Source organism: Tympanuchus pallidicinctus, unplaced genomic scaffold (assembly GCF_026119805.1).
Source record: "Tympanuchus pallidicinctus isolate F22 unplaced genomic scaffold, pur_lepc_1.0 scaffold3, whole genome shotgun sequence".
Lineage (NCBI taxonomy): Eukaryota > Metazoa > Chordata > Aves > Galliformes > Phasianidae > Tympanuchus > Tympanuchus pallidicinctus.
Window position 1 is genome coordinate 37,601,612 of NW_026294747.1, and position 18,590 is coordinate 37,620,201.

Here is an 18,590-nt window from a genome sequence, read left to right on the forward strand (position 1 = left end):
TTTCTCACTGAATGCTTTTGGTGTGGTGGTGATTGTTTTTGTTTTTTCTCCACTCTCAGTGTTAGTCCCTTGATTTGACTCAGCTTACTTTATCTGAGTCTTAATCTGACTTATTTCCCTTACGTAACCATTTAGTTGACTTTTACCCTTCTTCTGAGAGAGTGAGGAGGAGACATAGAGGAAGATAGAGGAAGAAGACATCTCAGTCTATAACCAGGAAGAGGAGCAAGAGCCCAAGAGATGAAGCCTGAGGTCTTTTTTTTTTTTCTTTCTTCACAAAGCTGTTTGTACTGCTGCAGGGCCCCATCTTTTTCTCATTCTCAAGCTGTTAACACAAGAATTGACATGACTTCTAATGCTGCTAACTTGTAGATTCAGCAGTAACACAAATGATATCAGCAGAGGCTGTAGGAAGCAAAAATGTCAGTGTGGCTTCTGCAGTGCCAGAATTGGACCCTTCTGCTCTGAGTTGCTGAAGAGAATAGGAGCAGAGGCTTTTGTTACAGTGCAGCAATGTTTGCTGATCTACAGAGTCACTAAATGGGTCAGGCTGAGCAGCTAGTGCTTCTGTTATGGGAAGGATTACACCTTGATGAGCGAATATGCATTATCCAAATCACTACTGCTGGGAAGTTTGAAGCCAGTGTCTAAATGAAAGCCTGACTTTCTCAGGAGGAGGAAGAGGGGAGTTCAGCAATCCACAGCAGCAGTATGAACATAGGAGTTTTTTTCATTGTTAAATGGATGCATACGCTGGAGACTCTACAAAGGAATTTGCAAGTTTGTCAGGTTTCCCAGGAATGTCTCTGGCAGGTCTTTGTCTGGAACATTTTCTGGAGACTGGAAGGCTTCTGCTCTGTATGCATATGTATATCCTGTAAGCTGGTAAGCTCAGCAAGCAGAGAAGGAATGTCACAGGCCTTTGGCCAGATCAGCTTTGGTACACGCACAGATTTCACACTTTGCAGCCTTTTAGCCCCAGTTCTTCCCCTCTGACTGGTTGCCCCTACAACTTCAAATCTCAGTATAAAATGAAGCTATTTTAGTGAATGGGGTGTGGTCAGCAAGCTGACCTGGGTCACAAGAAGGCAGCCCTACAAAAACATCAGTACTGTGTGATTTCTCCAAAGAATTTATAGTAGGTGTATTTTATGTCAACTGCTCAGACAGTGAAAGTATCTGTGTTTGAGATTGGTTTGGAGTTTCTGTTGACATTTCAGAAAAGAGTCAACTTCCCATATTGAAATTTTCTGTTGGATTTCAGCCTCTCAGTACCTTAAGGAAGATGGGCTGCAATACGGATGGACAATTTCCAGTAGTACTGGAAGACCTGGGTGCTGTGCTAGAAGTCATACGGGCCTGGGCTAGATCGCAGATGTACCTGGGATCTCTGTGGTGAAGCCAAGAAAATGTAACGTGAAAAGTGGGTAGGGGACAGATTAATAAGGAATATTTATATTATTATAGTGTATGTCAGCCATCTCTGAAGCTGAACAAACAAATTGAAATAGTGCAACAAAGATCTACGTTTTTTAATATGGTATGTTGTTAACTCCTACCTCTATTCCTGGGATGTGAATATTTCACTGATCCCAAAAGCTTTGGGGGAATGTATGCCTAAGGAATGGTGAGAATGCAGTGACTAGGCAAGCCAGGTAGTGAAAGAAGAGATATTTGTTTTACGAACTATTTGGGTATAAAGATTGCATTGATGGATGAACAGTAATAAGTAATAAAATAGGAAATTAGGGATTGACTCAGGTGGAAGGTGGGTCTTGAAGTCAAACTAAGCATACAGGGTAAGGTAGATCAAGAGACCAAGGAGAAGATCTCTTAAACTATTAGACATTTTGCACATTTTTTAGTTTTCTAATGGCATGCTTTCTTCTTTGAGCTTATTATGTAGTGTTGTCTTATTCTGTCTGAGGCACCAAAACTTAAAGATTCTGGTCTGTTTGTAACTCCAATGTTCTTCTAACTTACGTATGTCTTAACCTCAATCCATGTCCCATCTTTCTTTAAAAGAATGGACTTTTTTCAATGAACTGTTAAAATGATCAAACTTGAAACTTTTTGGTAGTGTATATTTTGCTCCAGATTCGGGGGTGTTAGGTTTCTTCCAGTTTCAGATTATAAACTCTTCATCCTATTGAAGGCTTTTCTGGAAGAAACTATAAAGTCTATGATGACTGCATCCTTTTGCCTTTCTCTTAGTCTTGATCTTCAAACTGTCTTGACCTCTAGGATTCCTTTTCCTCCTCACCAGTCAGAATGACCCAAATAGAAGCCTGAGATGTGTGAAATAGAGAAGATGTGAATGTGGCTCCAAATAGAAGAAACGGCCTCATAGTCTGTAGATCTTTTGTCCTCAGCACATTGTTTATAGGCAACAGGATATGACTGACCTCTGGCAGAAAAATACTACAACAGTCAACTGGGGAGAGTGAAGTAGGCATCTTTGTGCTGTGTTGTTTGCTCACTGCTGTAACACAGTGATAGTGAAACTCAGGATCCGCTGTTCAGGCTGTTCGTAGTGAATATTTAAGTTACTTTACCATACTGCCAGAAGAGGCATAGCAACAACTTCAAGCAGTGATGTGTCCACTGGTTGAGTCTAGCAAACTGATAAGAAAAACACCTGATCTTTTGGGACTCTTTACCTGAATCCTTGAAGGCTGATCTGTAGCACTGAGTTGTTTGCTCATTTATTATTACTATTGTTAACATTTGCTACTTTGGAAAAAGTAGAATATCTGCTTCTTCTATTTGAAACAAGATCAAGGTGAATTTCATTTAAGGAAAGATTAAGTACTCTAATGTGATAGTGAGAAGCTATTGAAAAAATAGTGTAATGTAGATCAAGAATGTGAAAGTTCCTCTTTAGACTCTTGCTTGTGATTTCTAAAAGGTTATCTGTCCACAAAATGCTGGTTTTCATTCTTCCTTTTTTTTTTATTTGGAGATATCATTTCATGGCACATGTGGGACAGCCAGGAGATCTGGCCCAGCTGTCTCTACCTAGACTTTAGCAAAGCCTTTGACACTGTCACCCACAGTATTCTCCTGGGGATGCTGGCAGCCCGTGGCCTAGACAGGTACATTCTTTGCTGGGTAAAGAACTGGCTAGGGAGCCAGGACAAGAGTTTGGTGGTGACTGGAATTAAATCCACCTAGTGACCAGTCATGGCTGGTGTACTTCAGGGGTTGATATTGGACCCATCCTGCTTAATATCTTTACTGATGATCTGGATGAGGGCACTGAGTGCACCCTCAGTAAGTCTGCAGATGACACAAAGTTGGGAGGAAGTGTCAATCTGCCTGAGTGTAGGAAGGTCCTACAGAGGGGTCTGGACAGGCTGGGTCACTGGGCTGAGGCCAATGGGATGAGATTCAACAAGATTAAGTGGCAGGTCCTGCACTTTGGTCACAACAACCCCATGCAGTGCTACAGGCTTGGAGCAGAGTGGCTGGAAGGTTGTGCAGAAGAAAAGGACCTGGTGATCGGTCAGTGCTTGGTTGAACATGAGTCAGCAGTGTGCCCAGGTGGCCAAGAAGGCCAGTGGCATCCTGGCTTGTATCAGAAATAGTGCAGTCAGCAGGAGCAGGGAGGTGATCATCCCCTGCACTCAGTGCTGGTGAGGCCACAGCTTGAGTACTGTGCTCAGTTTTGGGGCCCCTTACTACAAGAAGAACATCAAGGCCCTGGAGTGTGTTTTGAGAAGGGCAGCAGAGCTGGTGAGGGGACAGAAGCACAAGTCTTACAAGGAGTGGTTGAAGAAACTGGAATTGTTTAGTCTTGAGAAGGGGAGGCTCAGGGGAGACCTGGTTGTCCTCTACAACTCCCTGAAGGGAGGATGTGGTGAGTTGAAGGTCAGCTTTTTCTCCCAGGTAACAGCAATGGGACAAGAGGGAATGGCCTCAAGTTGTACCAGGGGAGGTTCTGGTTGGATGTTAAGAAAAGTTTCCTCTCTGAAAGAGTGGTCAGGTGCTCGAATGGGCTGCCCAAGGAGTTGATGGAGTCAGTGTCCCTGGAGGTGTTCAAGAAATATTTAGATGTCATACTGAGGGACACGGTTTAGAGGGTAACATAGGTGGTAGATGACTGTTAGACTAGATGATCTGAGAGGTCTTTTCCAACCTTTATAACTTTCTATATAATTTCCCCTTTCAATTATAAAGAAGATCAAGAATTAAATTAAGGTTGCAGAATGATACCCAAAAGTACTGGATACAAGAGTTGAGACTTTTGCTTTTGTTAAATTTATTCAGAAAAATATTTCTGTGAATTAAGCAAGACCATGGACATCTGGTTCTTTTAAGCTTATGTATCTCTACTGTCAAGAAGGCAAGTGTATTGCTTACTTTCAAACTTGTTATTAAAAACAAAAAATGCTTTCTTCTTGTAGATCCAAGTAAATTAACGTCTTTTCCTTTTGAACCACATTAGTCCTTTTATGAGATTTTTTTTTTTTCCTGCTACTCCTATTTTTGAAGCTATAAGCTATTCTTTTTGGAGCTTTCAGTATCTGCTTTTGTCCAGGTACCATACATTATCTTTTTTTAAGCCAAAGAATTTATTTGTTGCTAAGTATTTGCCTCTGTATGAAGGATTCTCTTGTGTCAGGTGTACTGGAGGGTTAATAACTGGAGAACGAAACCACTGCTGTGCACAGATGTGTTGGGGTTCCCTCAGCAACCGACCGAAGCAGCGTCCTGGCAAGCTAATTACAGCAGCTGAAATGTCTCAGCACATGGCACAGTAATAAGAAGTAACACCCATCTGGGTGGGCTGGCAGCAGCCAGACCTTACTATCTCGCTGGTGTTCTCTCCCTCATTCTGAATCCCTTGCCTGTCTTTAATCCTGCTGTATTTTAAACACCTGTCTCTCTGGAATGTGTGAAACATCCCTTTTACCTACACGAAACTATTTGCTCACCTGCTTTGCTTAGAAAGACAGCTTTCAAAAAAATAGCGGTTATAATATTAGAGAGGAAAGCATATCACATTAATAGAGCAGGGATGAGCTGATAATTCATCAGATTCGATGTGTCTTGGTATCAGAATGCTGGTGAGAAAAGGCTGGTTAAAGTCATTGTAGTTTTACATGTCTTTACGAGCAAAGTTGTGACTGCTGTTACTGACAAGCTAAGAATTGTATCTATACTATTTGTTTCATGTACAATGTTGGCCTCTGTCTTCCTCATTTACTATTCGTGGTTGCTTTTTTTTGTTCAGATCATAAAAACTTGGTGGCCACAGACTGTCATTGTTATGTATTTGTATGGTGTCTGGCACTATAAGACCTAGTACTGATTTGATATTTTCTATTGTTGCAATGAAAAGGCTTTAAATAATTAAGTCTACAGAAGGCTTAAATTTAAAGGCGAAGCAGAGGGGCCAAAGTGACTTCTAATGCTCTTTTCCATATGAAGTGGGTAGCACTGCTCATTTCTAAGCTTGCCCAGCGTGTTCTACTGTAAGACCTGGAAACTGTGACTTAATGCAGGAGAATTATGCACAGGCTGAAGGAAGAGTGGGATAGGATATAACTGGGAAAGAATATGGCAGAAGGAGGATCCATTTTGGAGAACTGGGCAGAAGAACAGTGTGTAATTGCAATAAATTAATTCTGTCCAGAACTTGAAGTGTTTTCTGAATTCAGGAAGTGGCTAAATGCCTTATAGTACTAAATTATTGAAAGGGTGACATCATCTTGTGTTGCCAATTACCATGTTAGTTTACGTTACAGAGTTCAATCAGAGCAAATGGATTGTGCAGTTCTGCATAAGACTTGTAGGTGTGAGTGCAGCATCACACAACGCAGCTTGTATATACTTGTTATAATTAGAGTAATTCCATGCAAATACTGGTAAAAGAGCATTGTTAGGGTAGCAAAGCTGGGAATTTGCAAGCTATGCTTATGCATTTATAAGAAGTTAAGTTACAATTAGGTAACTTACCTTTGAGATTTGGAGCAGATGCAGGGCTAGATTTTCAGTTCTTTCCAGTTGTCCTGTGTGCCATTGGTTACACACCTTTCAGCTGCCCCAGAAATGAGCGGGGTAATACACACAAGTTGCCTTTTCCATATGACCTTAATCTTAGTGTACAGTTGTTCTGTACTTCTAAAAAAGCAATATGTGATCACATTGTTAAAGATCATCAGCCTTTATAGCATTTTCAACATTCATAAAATGTTTTAAGGTGCATTATTAAACTTCTGCAATAGTTGCCTTTACTGTATGAACTTAGGCTCTCTTCTGCAGACCAGCAGGCTGTGTATGCTCACAGTTTGATCCTTTCAGAAGACATGTGAAGAATGTCTAGAGAAAGAAACAATGAAATATGTTTTAGATGCTTAAAACAAATTCATGATTTCTTTAGAACTTGATAAAACAAACTTATACCAAATCTGATTTTAGGCTATCGTTGACTATTTTATATAGCTACCTGTGTGAACAATTTGAAGGTGGTGTGGGTAGGAATGTTCATTTGTGTGTGATAGAGTTAGACACTGAGTTTTAAATCAGATGTGCATATGTTGATGCGTTGTGCATTTACTGTGGAGTAGGGTATGGAGAGGACAGAGTGCATATGGCTCATTCAGTGACACAACTTGTGATGACTGGACAGACACACTGAGTTCAGAAAGTGCAATATAAGCACCTGTCTTTTACAGAGTTAATTTTTTAATATAGAAATTTTTTTTAACTGTGTCCTTGTTATCAGTTCTATAGCAGGATATGTTTTCCTGCTTTAGGATTTTTGCCTGATTCTTGTCTTTTTCCTCCTCTGTGCTTTTACTTACTGGATAGAGTATGTATTAAGGTATGCTTAGTGCCATCTTTTGTTCGTTTCTTGGTTTTTAATGGTTTCTGATGTCTTTGTCATTGCCTCCACAGTTAACAAGCTTGAACTTAGCAAGTGGAGCTGTAGGCAAGGGGAATGCAGCTGTGCCCCCAGGCTACCGATCAGTGCTCAACAGAAAAGGGCCATTGTGGGCTGTTCAGTCAGACTCTCTTACAGATGACAGAAGATGCATCTCTTCAGCAGTCAGGTAAGTTAAAACTGATGCTCCATGTTTTTGAAGGAGAGTGCATCGTGCTCAGAAGCTCATCCGTAATTTTTTTGATCTCTTGCTCAGAAGATTTGGCCTAAGGACAAATACTTTTTCCTCTTCAGGACTACGGTAGGAATTAGGCTCATTGAAACTAACCTGTGTTCCTAGTACCAGCAGTTTCATGGTGGAATCAGTAAACAGATGAACACATGGAAAGGGAGGGAAAAGGAAAATGTCAGTTTCTTTTCTCTAATTATTTCTCATCTCTATAAGTTTCGGTGCTTTGGTGTCAAGACATAAGCAGAATGCAAACTTTTACCTGATGCTGTAGAAATCTCCACCAAGGACTCATCTTCATGCTTTTTCTTTGAATATCAATTTTCTATTGTTTAAAAATAGAGCAGTACTCTGTAGTGTTTTATTAAGGTTCCTTTTCAGATGGCTTCCTTCTGCTCTTTATTAGTTTTGGACATTGGAATTTGTATTTGTGGCTGATACACTCATGGGACTCAGGGAATTGTGATTCTGCAGGGAAAAAAAAGCTGTTTACCCCAAGGATTCTAGATCTTGGAAGTTAAGTGCCAGGTGAGCCTACTGCAGAAGTCTAGACTGAACACAGGCTCAGAACTGCTTAAGACATCTGATTTCTGCATTTGCTAGTGCTTTTTTGTCCTTTTAAATTCAATAACGAGGCAGGACTTCCACAACATGCATTTAGGCCTAGAAAACAATGTACAAGTGAAAATATTAATTCGTCTAATTGATTACTGGAAAATGGGGGAAGGTCAGAAAGGCAGATATACAGTATAGAAAGCATGTGACCTGGATGGTCATCTTTTCCCAAATGGGTTCTTCAATAGAAGGATTGGAATGGGATTTGGAAAGCTCAAGAAAAAAATTTCTTATTTCGTCAGTCACTGCTTTTCGTCCTGCCTAAAGAGGAGGAATGTGAGAAATGAATTCCTGGCCTGTTTCTGTTCCAGCACAACGTTTGCCTCTGGGGTTTGCAGTTATTAAGAGAGGTGGTGATTCTGCTCTTGGAGACCAGCCAGGGTAGCTATTACCTAATCCAAATAAAGAACCTATCCAACAGGTGTAAGCTGCCTTCCTCTCCTACACAGTTTGAGGGAGCAGCAGAGTGCAGGCTGTCATAGGCTGTTTCTCAGTTCTACTTACACCTTTGCATGGATTCAGACATTGTGGGAAAGGAATTACAGTCATAATCTTCTATGAGTCTCCACAGAAGGCACAGTAGTTACCACCTTTCTCTGAAGCCATTTCTGTCATATGTTGTTACCTGCCGATCTGACAACCTAGCTTTAATGTCCAGAGCTGCACTCTGAACTGTGCCTCATCTAGCATTCCACGTGTAGCTTAATGCTTATAGAAATTGTTCTATTTCTATACAAGGATCCAAAAGTTCTTCAGAAGTGTATGGCTGGTATAAGATTGTTACACTTTTTATGAAACATTTGGTCTTTCAGTACTTGAGTCATCCTTACTATTTTCAAACCAAGAGACAGAAAGACACCGTAAGACCCTTTGCTGCATTACTTTATTTTCATGGCTGCTTGCCTAAAATGTCCAGAATACTGGTAATTAGAAGTTTTTCATGAATATGGAGAAAAAATATCCTGAGACAATGCTGGATTACTTGGGCTGTGAACTTTCTTTTAATGAAAGAATTCCAAAAAGAGCATCAAGATCATTATATGCTGAAATAGCTAGTATTTCAAATGATTAATTTGCTGCTCGGTCTGTTACACTGGAGCTCAGCAGTTCACAGAGGGTCATCTAATGAGTGTCAGCCTGTGCTCAGTACTGGATGACTATGTGAAGAAAAGCTTCCTGTTTTCTTCCATTGAGGTTCTTGTCTAGCAGTTGTAGAATTTAGCAAGGATGGAAATGTTTTGTCAATGGGTCTCTTATCTGGCTTCTATTTGGCTCCAGTTCAAACATCTGCCTCTGAAACTCAGTCACTACAGTTTTTGCAGAGCTGTATGGTAAAACTAAGCCATTCTGCTGCTTACGAGTTTTGCTTGAAAATTTTATTGTGATACTTGTGAGCTATGAGATTCAGGGTATTATTAATAAATTTTTCTCCTTAATTTCAGCTCCCCCAGTACGATTTATCTAAATTTCTTTGGGCAGAAGTTAGTTCTCCATTTTTTTTTTGTGCTTGAATGTAGCCTCTGTAGAAGAGTTGCCAAATTAATAGTCAGCTCTGCCAAAAGACAAAGGCAATCTTGAGTTTGTAATACCGAGACAGAACAACGCTGGATATGTTAAAATGTTATATTATAAATCTATAGTGCAGTCCCTTTTAAGACTTTTTTTTTTAGTTACTTCCTATAAGCTTTGTCTCTGTTCCCAGTCAGACTGAGGTTTAGGCTTTCACTACGTCCGAGATGAAGAAAGTACAAGAAGTGTGATGTTCCAAGTTGCATAGGGATTCACTTTTGACTTCTGTAACATGGCTGTTAGAGGCCCTTTGCCATGTTTGCTGTAGCCTGGCCTATATTACCCTCTATAGCTCTTTGCAGCTCTGCCAAGCCTGCTCTCTCCTGTAACCATAGTCCTAAAGGTCTTATTCCAATCTGTCTCAGCTTCTTACTCTGCCAGTAAGAAATGTTACTTAGTCACATTCTGCCTTAGCCATGTGAACAGGTTAGTTATGCACTTTATAAGGAAAGTGTTTAAGATTGCTGCATATGATTTTATCCTAACATGAATAATGTAACCTAAGAACAACAAAAATGAAAGTGATTTCTTACTATCCACTGGAACTGATTTCCTGACACTGACCTGACTAGAAATGTGGCAATGGTCAGCTCCTGAAGACATTTTCAGTTGCACAATAAAAGTAGAAAATACTGTTTAAGAGAACAAAATTTATTGTTCAGAACCTAAACTAATTTCTGAGTACTGTTGGCAAATAGTTGCATAATCACCAATAATGGTGGTGGTAGGCTTTCCTAGAAGCTTCTGGCACTGGAATCTCCACTGGTATCTCACTTGTTTTTGAAACTGTTCTCAAAGAGTTTTTTGGGCTTTGCAAATCACTTAATTTCCATGACCTGGGCCAAAGCTAATGAGAGAGAAATCTTTCTAATTAGTACAGATTTCTGTGTTGTCAGTGGACAGCTTGGATTCTGCCATCCTTGCACAGGTTCATCTTTTAGAACTCACACAGGCAGTGTGTTGGCAAGCATTCAGCAGTGATACATGGCCAGTATTTTTCCAGAACCTTTGTTTCATTAGCTCCTGGGTCTTTCAGGACGGCTTTCTCAAAACTAAAGACACAACCAATCTAGCTCTGCATATTTTTTCCTTGTATCTTTTGACAGATTTATCTAACTTGGTTGAGGGAGGCAGGCAAGCGAGCTTCTCTGTCATCAGTGAGAAGCTAAAATGGCACTCCAACTTATACCAGACAGCTTAGATTCTGACTGCTATTAAAGTCAGAAACAAAGGATTCTGCTCTTCTCGTTGTTTAACATGCCGCAAATATTTCTTAGCTCACTTCTTAGCCAAGGTGCTCAGGCTCATCAAGAAATGATGTTTTGTTGACAGGCTCCCTGAACTGAGTTAAATGCTGAAAACAATGTTTTTCAGTTTTCTTATCTAGGGGTTTCTGTGTTTAAGTTGTTCTGTCATTTGTAGTGATAAGAACAGTTTAGGGCATTGTGGGTGTGTGCATATACCTGCCATGTGCCCAGGTTCCAAAACAGGTTCTGCTTTTTGTAGTTCTATTTTATTTCTTGCCTGGAAGTCTTGAGTGGGTTGGGAAAGCAGAAGATTCCACCCAGATATCTGGCATCCTAGGCTTTCAGGAACCCCTAACTGCCTAGCTCTGATCTGCAGTGAACCTGAGGCATTCTGGAAGAATTACCCCCATCTGGAGTACTGTGTCCAGGCCTGGGGCCCCCTGTGCAGGGAGGACATGGAGCTCTAGGAGGAGGTCCAAAGGAAACTAGAATGATCATTTCATAGAATGAAACTAGATGATCATTGTGGTCCTTTTCAACCCAGGCCCTTCTATGATTCTGTGATTCTATGAATTAGATGTGCTGCCCATCCACTGTATAGTTAAAGCATTCATGTAACTGCTTGTGGGCTGCACTGCATGTATTTTACTGGTCATGTGCAAATCAACACGGGCACGGTAAATCCAGCACGTCTTAAAATCACATCTTCCTCTGAGATTGAAAGATGTGATAATTGTATTAATCTTGGCAGTTAATGCTACATTTTTGTAAGAATATACCTGTTTCTCTTTGTTGCATGTGTACTGCCTTGTAGTTCTGCATCTCAAGGGTTAGTGGTAACTTTCCTGTCTTCCAAGTAGCATGTCTCAAGCTCCCTGCTGTCTCTGGACAGGTAGAGACTGTCCATCCTCTGTCCTGTGCTCCACTTGCCAAGTGGCTGGAGCCTGTTTGTTTGCATAGCAGCTGGGTGCACGCTGACTGTGAAGAGACTGTACTGCACTGATGCCTCTGGAGGAAATGAAGAGAGAAGGCAGCAGGCACTGACAGCCACAACAGACCTTCAGTTTCAAGAAACTCTGCAGTGACCTTAACACCTCCCTAACCTTGGCAGCACAGAAGTGCCAAAGCAGCAGCAGCAGAACATGACCAATACCAGTTCTGTGCCAGCACTGCCTTCCCTGTTCCTTTCTCCTAATACTGTTTCTCCCTTTTCTTTTTCCCTTTGAGGAAATGTCTGATTATGAACTCTGTCTGTCTGCACTGCACCACTTTTCTAGAGGCTTCATGCTTATATAGTCTTTTTCTTTCCTTCTGCTGTAAAGATGGCCCTTCTAATACCTAACAACAGCAGAGTGCTATCCTTGATCAGGAGTAGGAGTCCGCATTATGAGGCAAATCTCACACAGATCATTCCAATGCTGATTTCCCTCAGTTGTTAAACCACTGTGAGAGCCTCCAGCTCACAGTGTCCTTTTATCACGCTGCTTGCAGGGATGAGTGTTGTGTTTAGGAAGGCTTGTATAGAAAAGTCCCTCTTTAGTAAGAGGGGCTATTTGCATTAGAACATACACAAGGCTGATTACTGTTGCCTGGATTTTCTTCCTGTCTTATCTTATATGCCTAAATTAATTAAATTTCACTATTTCCATGGGAGAATAAGTGAGAATGGGTGTAATGATTTTTTTATTTTTTCTGTGACCCCATCTGGTCCTCCTGGGCAGCTCTGTCACAACCGAATTCACTTATGGCCCTTGAGAAACAATAGTTCTGGGAGCCCTGAGTCTGGGGGTTGATGTAGAATTACTATATTGAGAGGAAATTTGAGGAGAGAGGGCGAAAAACAGAAATTCTACATGAGTAGCTTTACGTTCTTGCAGCACTCCCTGTCTCTGGCTTGTACGAGTTCTTTTTTCATATTAGATTATTATGTGGTATTATTATATACCACATAGCAGTGCATGGAGCAGCCTTCCACCTCCCCGGTAATCTTTGCCTTTAAGCATCTGCCAGTGTCTCTGGTGACAACTTGTTAACTTTCAAGGCAAACTGGCTGACTACACCTTCATAAATACATGGCTTGTCTTGTATTATTTCTTATATATTTTGGTCACGCTGAAGAAATGTGTGATGGCAGGTTCAATTACTTTCATCCTGCTTGGAAATTGCCCCGAGCCTCAGCACCGCAGGCTGGCACTGCCTCGAAGGATCCCTGCTTCCCACAGCCAGGCCTTGGCTCTGGCTGCTTGGAGCCTCTGGGAGAGGAAAGGCGGAAAGCTCGTGACTTGCCCAGACAGTTTGAGGCCTGGCCCTGCAGCCTCAGCTCCCCAGACACTGTTGAGTCGGACTTGGCTGGCAGCCGCTGTGCTGTTACTTTTCCGAGGTAATAAGTGAGATTAATCGCAGGACCCTTTCCAGAGGCGAAGGGGGTTTGGGTTGAGTGCAGCAAGAGTGCAGGAGCCAGTGCTGGGTCTGGGAGCTGGAGGTGAGAGCTGAGTCTTTGCATCGGGGCAGAGCAGACTGGTGCATGGCCTGCAGCTGCAGCCTGGGGCATTCCTTAGGCTGGTTCCATCTGACTGAAGGGGCACAGCATCTGCGCTGCCTCTGAGGGTTTGCTGAGCTTGGGCAACTGTGCTTTTTGCAAACAGTCCTAGTAATGTGAGAGGACAGGTTTCTCTTTCAGCACCTGGCTCTGACTTACTATGACTTCCTTTCAGAGAAGATATGAAGATCTTTTCCATTATTCCCACCACGCAGCCTGTGTTGGTAGGTGGAGGGCAGTTAACAGCATTTTTATGCCTTCCCTAAAGATAATACAGCATCACAGTTTTTGATTCTTTCTTTTCACCTGCCTCCCCTAACTGACCTTTCTCCAATGTAAACATAGGATTTGCCATCCTGGATCAGTCTGCTAATCTTTATACTTCACCTGTTTTGTCCTTTGCAGTAACTAGCACTAATATCTTCAGTAAAAGTGCAGAACTTTTTGGCTAGCAGCAAATAAATTTCCTGTCTCTGGGAAAAACTTGCTTTGGCCCTCCAGCTGCTGATGGCTGACTTATATTTCTCACCATATTTTCTGTTCAACATAGGTAGCCTTGCTGTGGGTGTTGTTGTCATTAATCACATTTTACTGTCTGGAAAGGTTGTCGCCTCATTCATGAGCTGTAGCAGTGAGTTCCACAGGTGAATTTTGTATTACGCAAAAGTCTTCCTTTATAATTTTTTTTCAAATTTGCCATTATTCTCTGCCCCTTTAATATGTCAAGGCAGACAGAAGTGCTTTCTTTATTTTCTGCACTATTTATTCTGTATGTTTCTATCATCTCTTTCCTTACTTGTTTCTCCTGAACTAAACAGACCCATTCTTTTTCAAGTTCTGAATGGAAGTCTTCCAGCCCTCAAATAATTTGCTGGCTGTCTTTATTCAGATGACAGGACTTGAAAGCAGTACATCAAGTAGGAGTGAAACACTGATTTTATGTGATGTTGTCATTTTTAACTTACTATCTAACTCATAACTTGCATATACTTATACCTTGCTGGCTTCTGACCATGCTAAACATTGAGTTTTCATTAATATATAGTTGTTTTTCTTTGACTATACAGTTAATGTAACACTGAGAAACAGGTATAAGCAGTTCAGGCTGGTGTGATTCTTTTTTTTTTTTAATTCTCACCAATGAACTCTCTTCTGGCTTTTAGCTCATATTAATAGATTTTGTTGGCTGTGGCAGAAGCTACATGCTGTTCATGGTTCTAGTAACCATTTAATTTAGTATAGACCTAATTTAAATCTTTTAGGATCTTTTCTCATACCCTCTCTCCCAAGCCATCCCTAATCTTAGAACTTTAAAGTATTCTGTAGAGTTTCTGTGTGCTTTATATTGTAAAGTCATCTGCAGATCTCCTTTTTCTCTGTATTTAGTTAAATCTCCCAATCACTACTTAGAAATTGCTTTGCAGAGTAGTGAGCAAAGGGTTAATGTGGCCACAGCTCTCACTTCAGTAGTTTTTGGTGGGGAGATCAACTGCTCTGCCTCTCTGGGCTTTCTAGGAAAGAGGATACCCCAGCAGCCCAGTGTTCTGCCTAAAGCAGCCTTTCTCTGTAGAAGAGTTCTGAAAGGGTTACAAAGGAGCCTTGGCTGTTTCCTTGAGCTATTTGGAAAGGACAGGCCTCAGACAGTTTGGCAGGAACCTGGGGCCCTGTTTTTTCCAGCCCAGCCCTTCCTTCTGCACGGAACTGTCAGGGAATCCCACGAATGTCTGGTTTCTCCCCTTTCCTAATTTTTTAACAATATTTTTATCCGTTCCTGGCTCTTTCCCACACAGAGACCTCAAGTTTTGTCCATTGCTTGGCTCTGCAGGTAGTGAGATGGAAATGCTACCATGCCACAGCTGTTGGATTTAGTTCACAGTTGTGTGACTGAGAAGGGCACTGGGAAGCTTCCCAGAAGAGTGTTCTTTCTGGCATGATCTTAAGGTAGGTCTGTGTAACCTAAGAAAACAGGGATTGAATGGGCCCATCTTTGAACTGTGCTGTTCCTGTGGGTCACCGTAAGGCACCTGAAGCCTCAGAGTGCATTGTTCTGAATCCACTCCAGTAGACACACAGCAAACTTCTGCTTTGTAACAATGGATAGTCCCTTTTAAGCTAGTCTTGTAATGGACAAGACAGTTTAGCAACCCTTCCTTCATTTGCCTTATGCTCTCCAGGGCTGTCCTGAAGCTGAACTCATGGTGAATATTTTGGAGGTTTGAGTTTGCACTGTACCTTTTAGAGACAAAGAAGTGGATTTGTGTAGAGTGAAGAAACAGATGTCTTAATGCTAGAAAGTTTGGTTACTGCTCAGAGCAAAGGTGTCTCTGTGTTGAAGATACCATGCTCTGCAGCTGAGAAAGCAAGATAATCCTAACTCGATTTTTCTTTCTCAGTAAGCCTCTCAGATGCTGGGAGAGTGTGTGATCTGAGATCCATGTGGAAAGCCTTTCCAGAAGGTAGTCTTCTTGTGGGACAGTCCCTGGACAACCCTCTGAGTTCAGTAGCCAAAGAGCCTGAAGTCAAACTCAGATAAATCAGGGGTTTCAGTGACCAAAAAAGAATGCCAGAGCAGAAGGTAGCAAAAGGGGCCAAAGACTTTTTCTTCTTCCTGTTAGGCTTTGTTTTGGGGGTACCTTCCCTTGTACAGCAAAGTTTCCACTACCAGTATGTGTTCACATTTTCCATCCAAGCCAAAGTCATGCTTTGGCTTGGCTTGTTCAGGATGAACACCATACTTTTTGATGTGTTGTCCCATGATATAACAGGAATTACCTTCCAAGAGTGGAGAGAAACCCCTTTCCTGTCCCTGAAAGTGTTAATCAGCCTTTCCTATGAAGGTCCTATTTTGTCACCTAATTTTCCCTACCTTTCGGACTGGGGAGGTTTTGTAGCTGACACAGGAGTTGGTGAATTCTATGTTGCTATATTCTATTGGCTCCATAACAGCCTGTTATTCTCTGGGCTTCTCTGGGCTGCAGGTATCAATCAGCAGCCGTTTGTGAGCTATGCAGGGCTCCAACATTTAACAAAAAAAAACAACAACCAAGAAACTCTTTTGAAAAAGGAGGAGGGGAAAAAAAAAAGGCATTAAAAAGTCGGAAAGTATTTCAACTTCCATGTGTATGTGGTGACAGCTTTGTTTGGAGATCCTCCTTACTAGCTCATAGGTTTTTGAAGTATACATACAAATTGTGTGATCTGAAGAACTCCCCTGGGGAATGCCAGTTTTTGTTTAGGGTATGTATAGTGTGAGTGAGTAGTGCTGGTGGTGTTTTCTTAGTCTTTACCTAATGCTGTATACTGCCAGCCAGGGAACAGTTTGACCAAAACACTCTGGGTGAGAGGACTTGACTGATAATAAGATAGAATGCATTTCAGTAGCTTAGAAAGGCTGGACATTGGGCTGTCCAGAACCAGTGCTTATTACAAAGATTTTTAGCGTACTGGTAAAGGTAGGCTCTACAGCAGTAGGATAAATTAAGAATTATGTGGAAACACCAATGTATCCAGGATCCTTTATCATTAGCAGCTGTTCCTAGATGTTCATTCTGTTACAACAGTTGGATGACGAATATCCTCCTTAAAAATAAATAAATAAAACAACCACCAGGTAATGTTTAAAGTTACCAATTTCCAGAAACTCTCCCGTTGAATGTACTGAGCTTTTATTAGCATTTCTCATCCAATTACTGTCCTTACTGTCCACAAGCAAACCAGGTGGGGAGAGGCCAAGGCAGCCTGACTGATCCAAGTCTACTGAAAACTGAAATTGTGGTGTTACAAAAAGCTTGAAATAACTTCTTTGCTAGCAAGTGTGTTCTTATTGAATGCATTTCTGATCTCAGCTCCATTAGCAAATACTTGGATGCAGGATTCTTTAACGGACTCATGATGCTTAAGTTTTTGGTTTTTCCATAAATACCTTCAGCTGGCTGATACTTTAAACGGCAGTTAAAGGCTGTCCAACTTAAGCAGTGAGCATGACAAAGAGGGCACCATCTCAGTCATTAGGAAGAATCAAATGGGGAGAATAGAGTGTATGGAAGATACAAGCACAGGCTCTTGAAACTCTCCAGGAACCCCAAAAGCAGTACTTCAGAGGCTTTGTTCTTAAGATAGGTGCATTGCTAAATGCATCTCTTCATTAGAAAAAACTGCATTTGGTAGCTCCAAAATGTTCTACAAGAGATGAGATTTTTGTCCTACTAACAGTGGTACCCTTAGGCTTCTGTTTTCAGAATTTCATATCAAAATATCAAGGAACGTAGAGTATCTTCCCTATGAAGCAGTGGGCTGCCTGTTAGGATTGTTTGGAACAGCTGTTGTAGGGTTTTGTTTTGAGTGTTCTGCTGATCTTTTTTTTTTTTTAATTTTTAATTTCTTCATGGAGGAGCTTTGATTTAACATGGAATTAATTTAATCAGACAGCCATAAGAACGATGGCTTTGTTACTCCGTCATGTTCCCAAGTATTTCAGTTCTTAATTTTAATTTGTTTAATTTTCTCTGAATAAATGCATTACCGCATTTAAAAATATCAAATAAAATATCTTATTAGCAAAATAATTTTGGGAGCCGAGTTTTAGTAGTTGGGCTAATTTGGGATAATTTTCAAGAAATTTAAATTCAATCAATTTTTAGATTTTTAGAAAATATGTTGTCATTCTGTTCAGGATTTTGGTTTTACATAACTGATTTTTTTTTCCCCTGAAGATCAGAGTCATCTCATTTCTGTGTGAAATTCCAATTTTCTGCTGATTATGCTAACTTGAGTGATTTAAAGCATTTAATTATGGAGTTGGAGCTATTTGTTTTAAGGTCATTTCCAACACAAGCCGTTCTATGAAATGCAAAAGTATAAAATATGAAAGTGAACTGATGTTATGCACAGATTTCTACATTGTTACAAGTCATGTGGGACAAAATGATTCATGTCATGCATCAGTTTTCTTTATAGGTGTTTTCTAAACAGAATAAATTCCTTATAAGTGTATTATTATCTCTTAGGGCATTGTAGAACCTGAACATGTGACTAAATATCATTAGGCCTGTGTTATTGAAGAGCATTTCTGTGGAAGGAAAGAAAACTGTATTGCTGCATTTGTTTGTAATCTGCAGGTCTCGTTCTGGAATGATGTAAATTCCTGCTATACAAGTAGTTTGAACTATGAAATGGTGGTTATGTTTCTAGGGAGCAAAACCATGTAACACCTACTCTTGTAATTTAGTTCCAACTTTGGTCTGATGTCCATTTTTCACCTTTGTGCAATTGAGAGATTGCTTACTATCTTAACCTCTGCCTAATCCCTAGAGAGCCAATAGCACAGTGCACAACAAAAGATTATCCTTTGTGCAGATATTACTCTTTTCAGCTCAAGGCATCCAAAAGCCACATTTATCTCTTCAAAGAACAAGACTGTAGTAGTGTAGCAGTACTGGTGTTTCTCAGAAAAGTCTGTCCTGTTTAGAACATTGGCTGAAACATCACAGAAGACATCAAGTA

At 40.9% G+C, this 18,590-nt stretch overlaps 1 protein-coding gene across 3 annotated transcripts in view; it reads left to right on the top strand.

The window, feature by feature from the left end:
• TTLL5 (tubulin tyrosine ligase like 5) overlaps nt 1-18,590 on the top strand; it is a 119,779-nt gene that overhangs the window by 60,990 nt on the left and 40,199 nt on the right. For all 3 annotated transcript variants that reach the window (XM_052696035.1, XM_052696036.1, XM_052696038.1), the window contains one exon: nt 6,904-7,058. In XM_052696035.1, the coding sequence (XP_052551995.1) occupies nt 6,904-7,058 (155 nt within the window). The remainder of the gene's footprint in view (nt 1-6,903; nt 7,059-18,590) is intronic.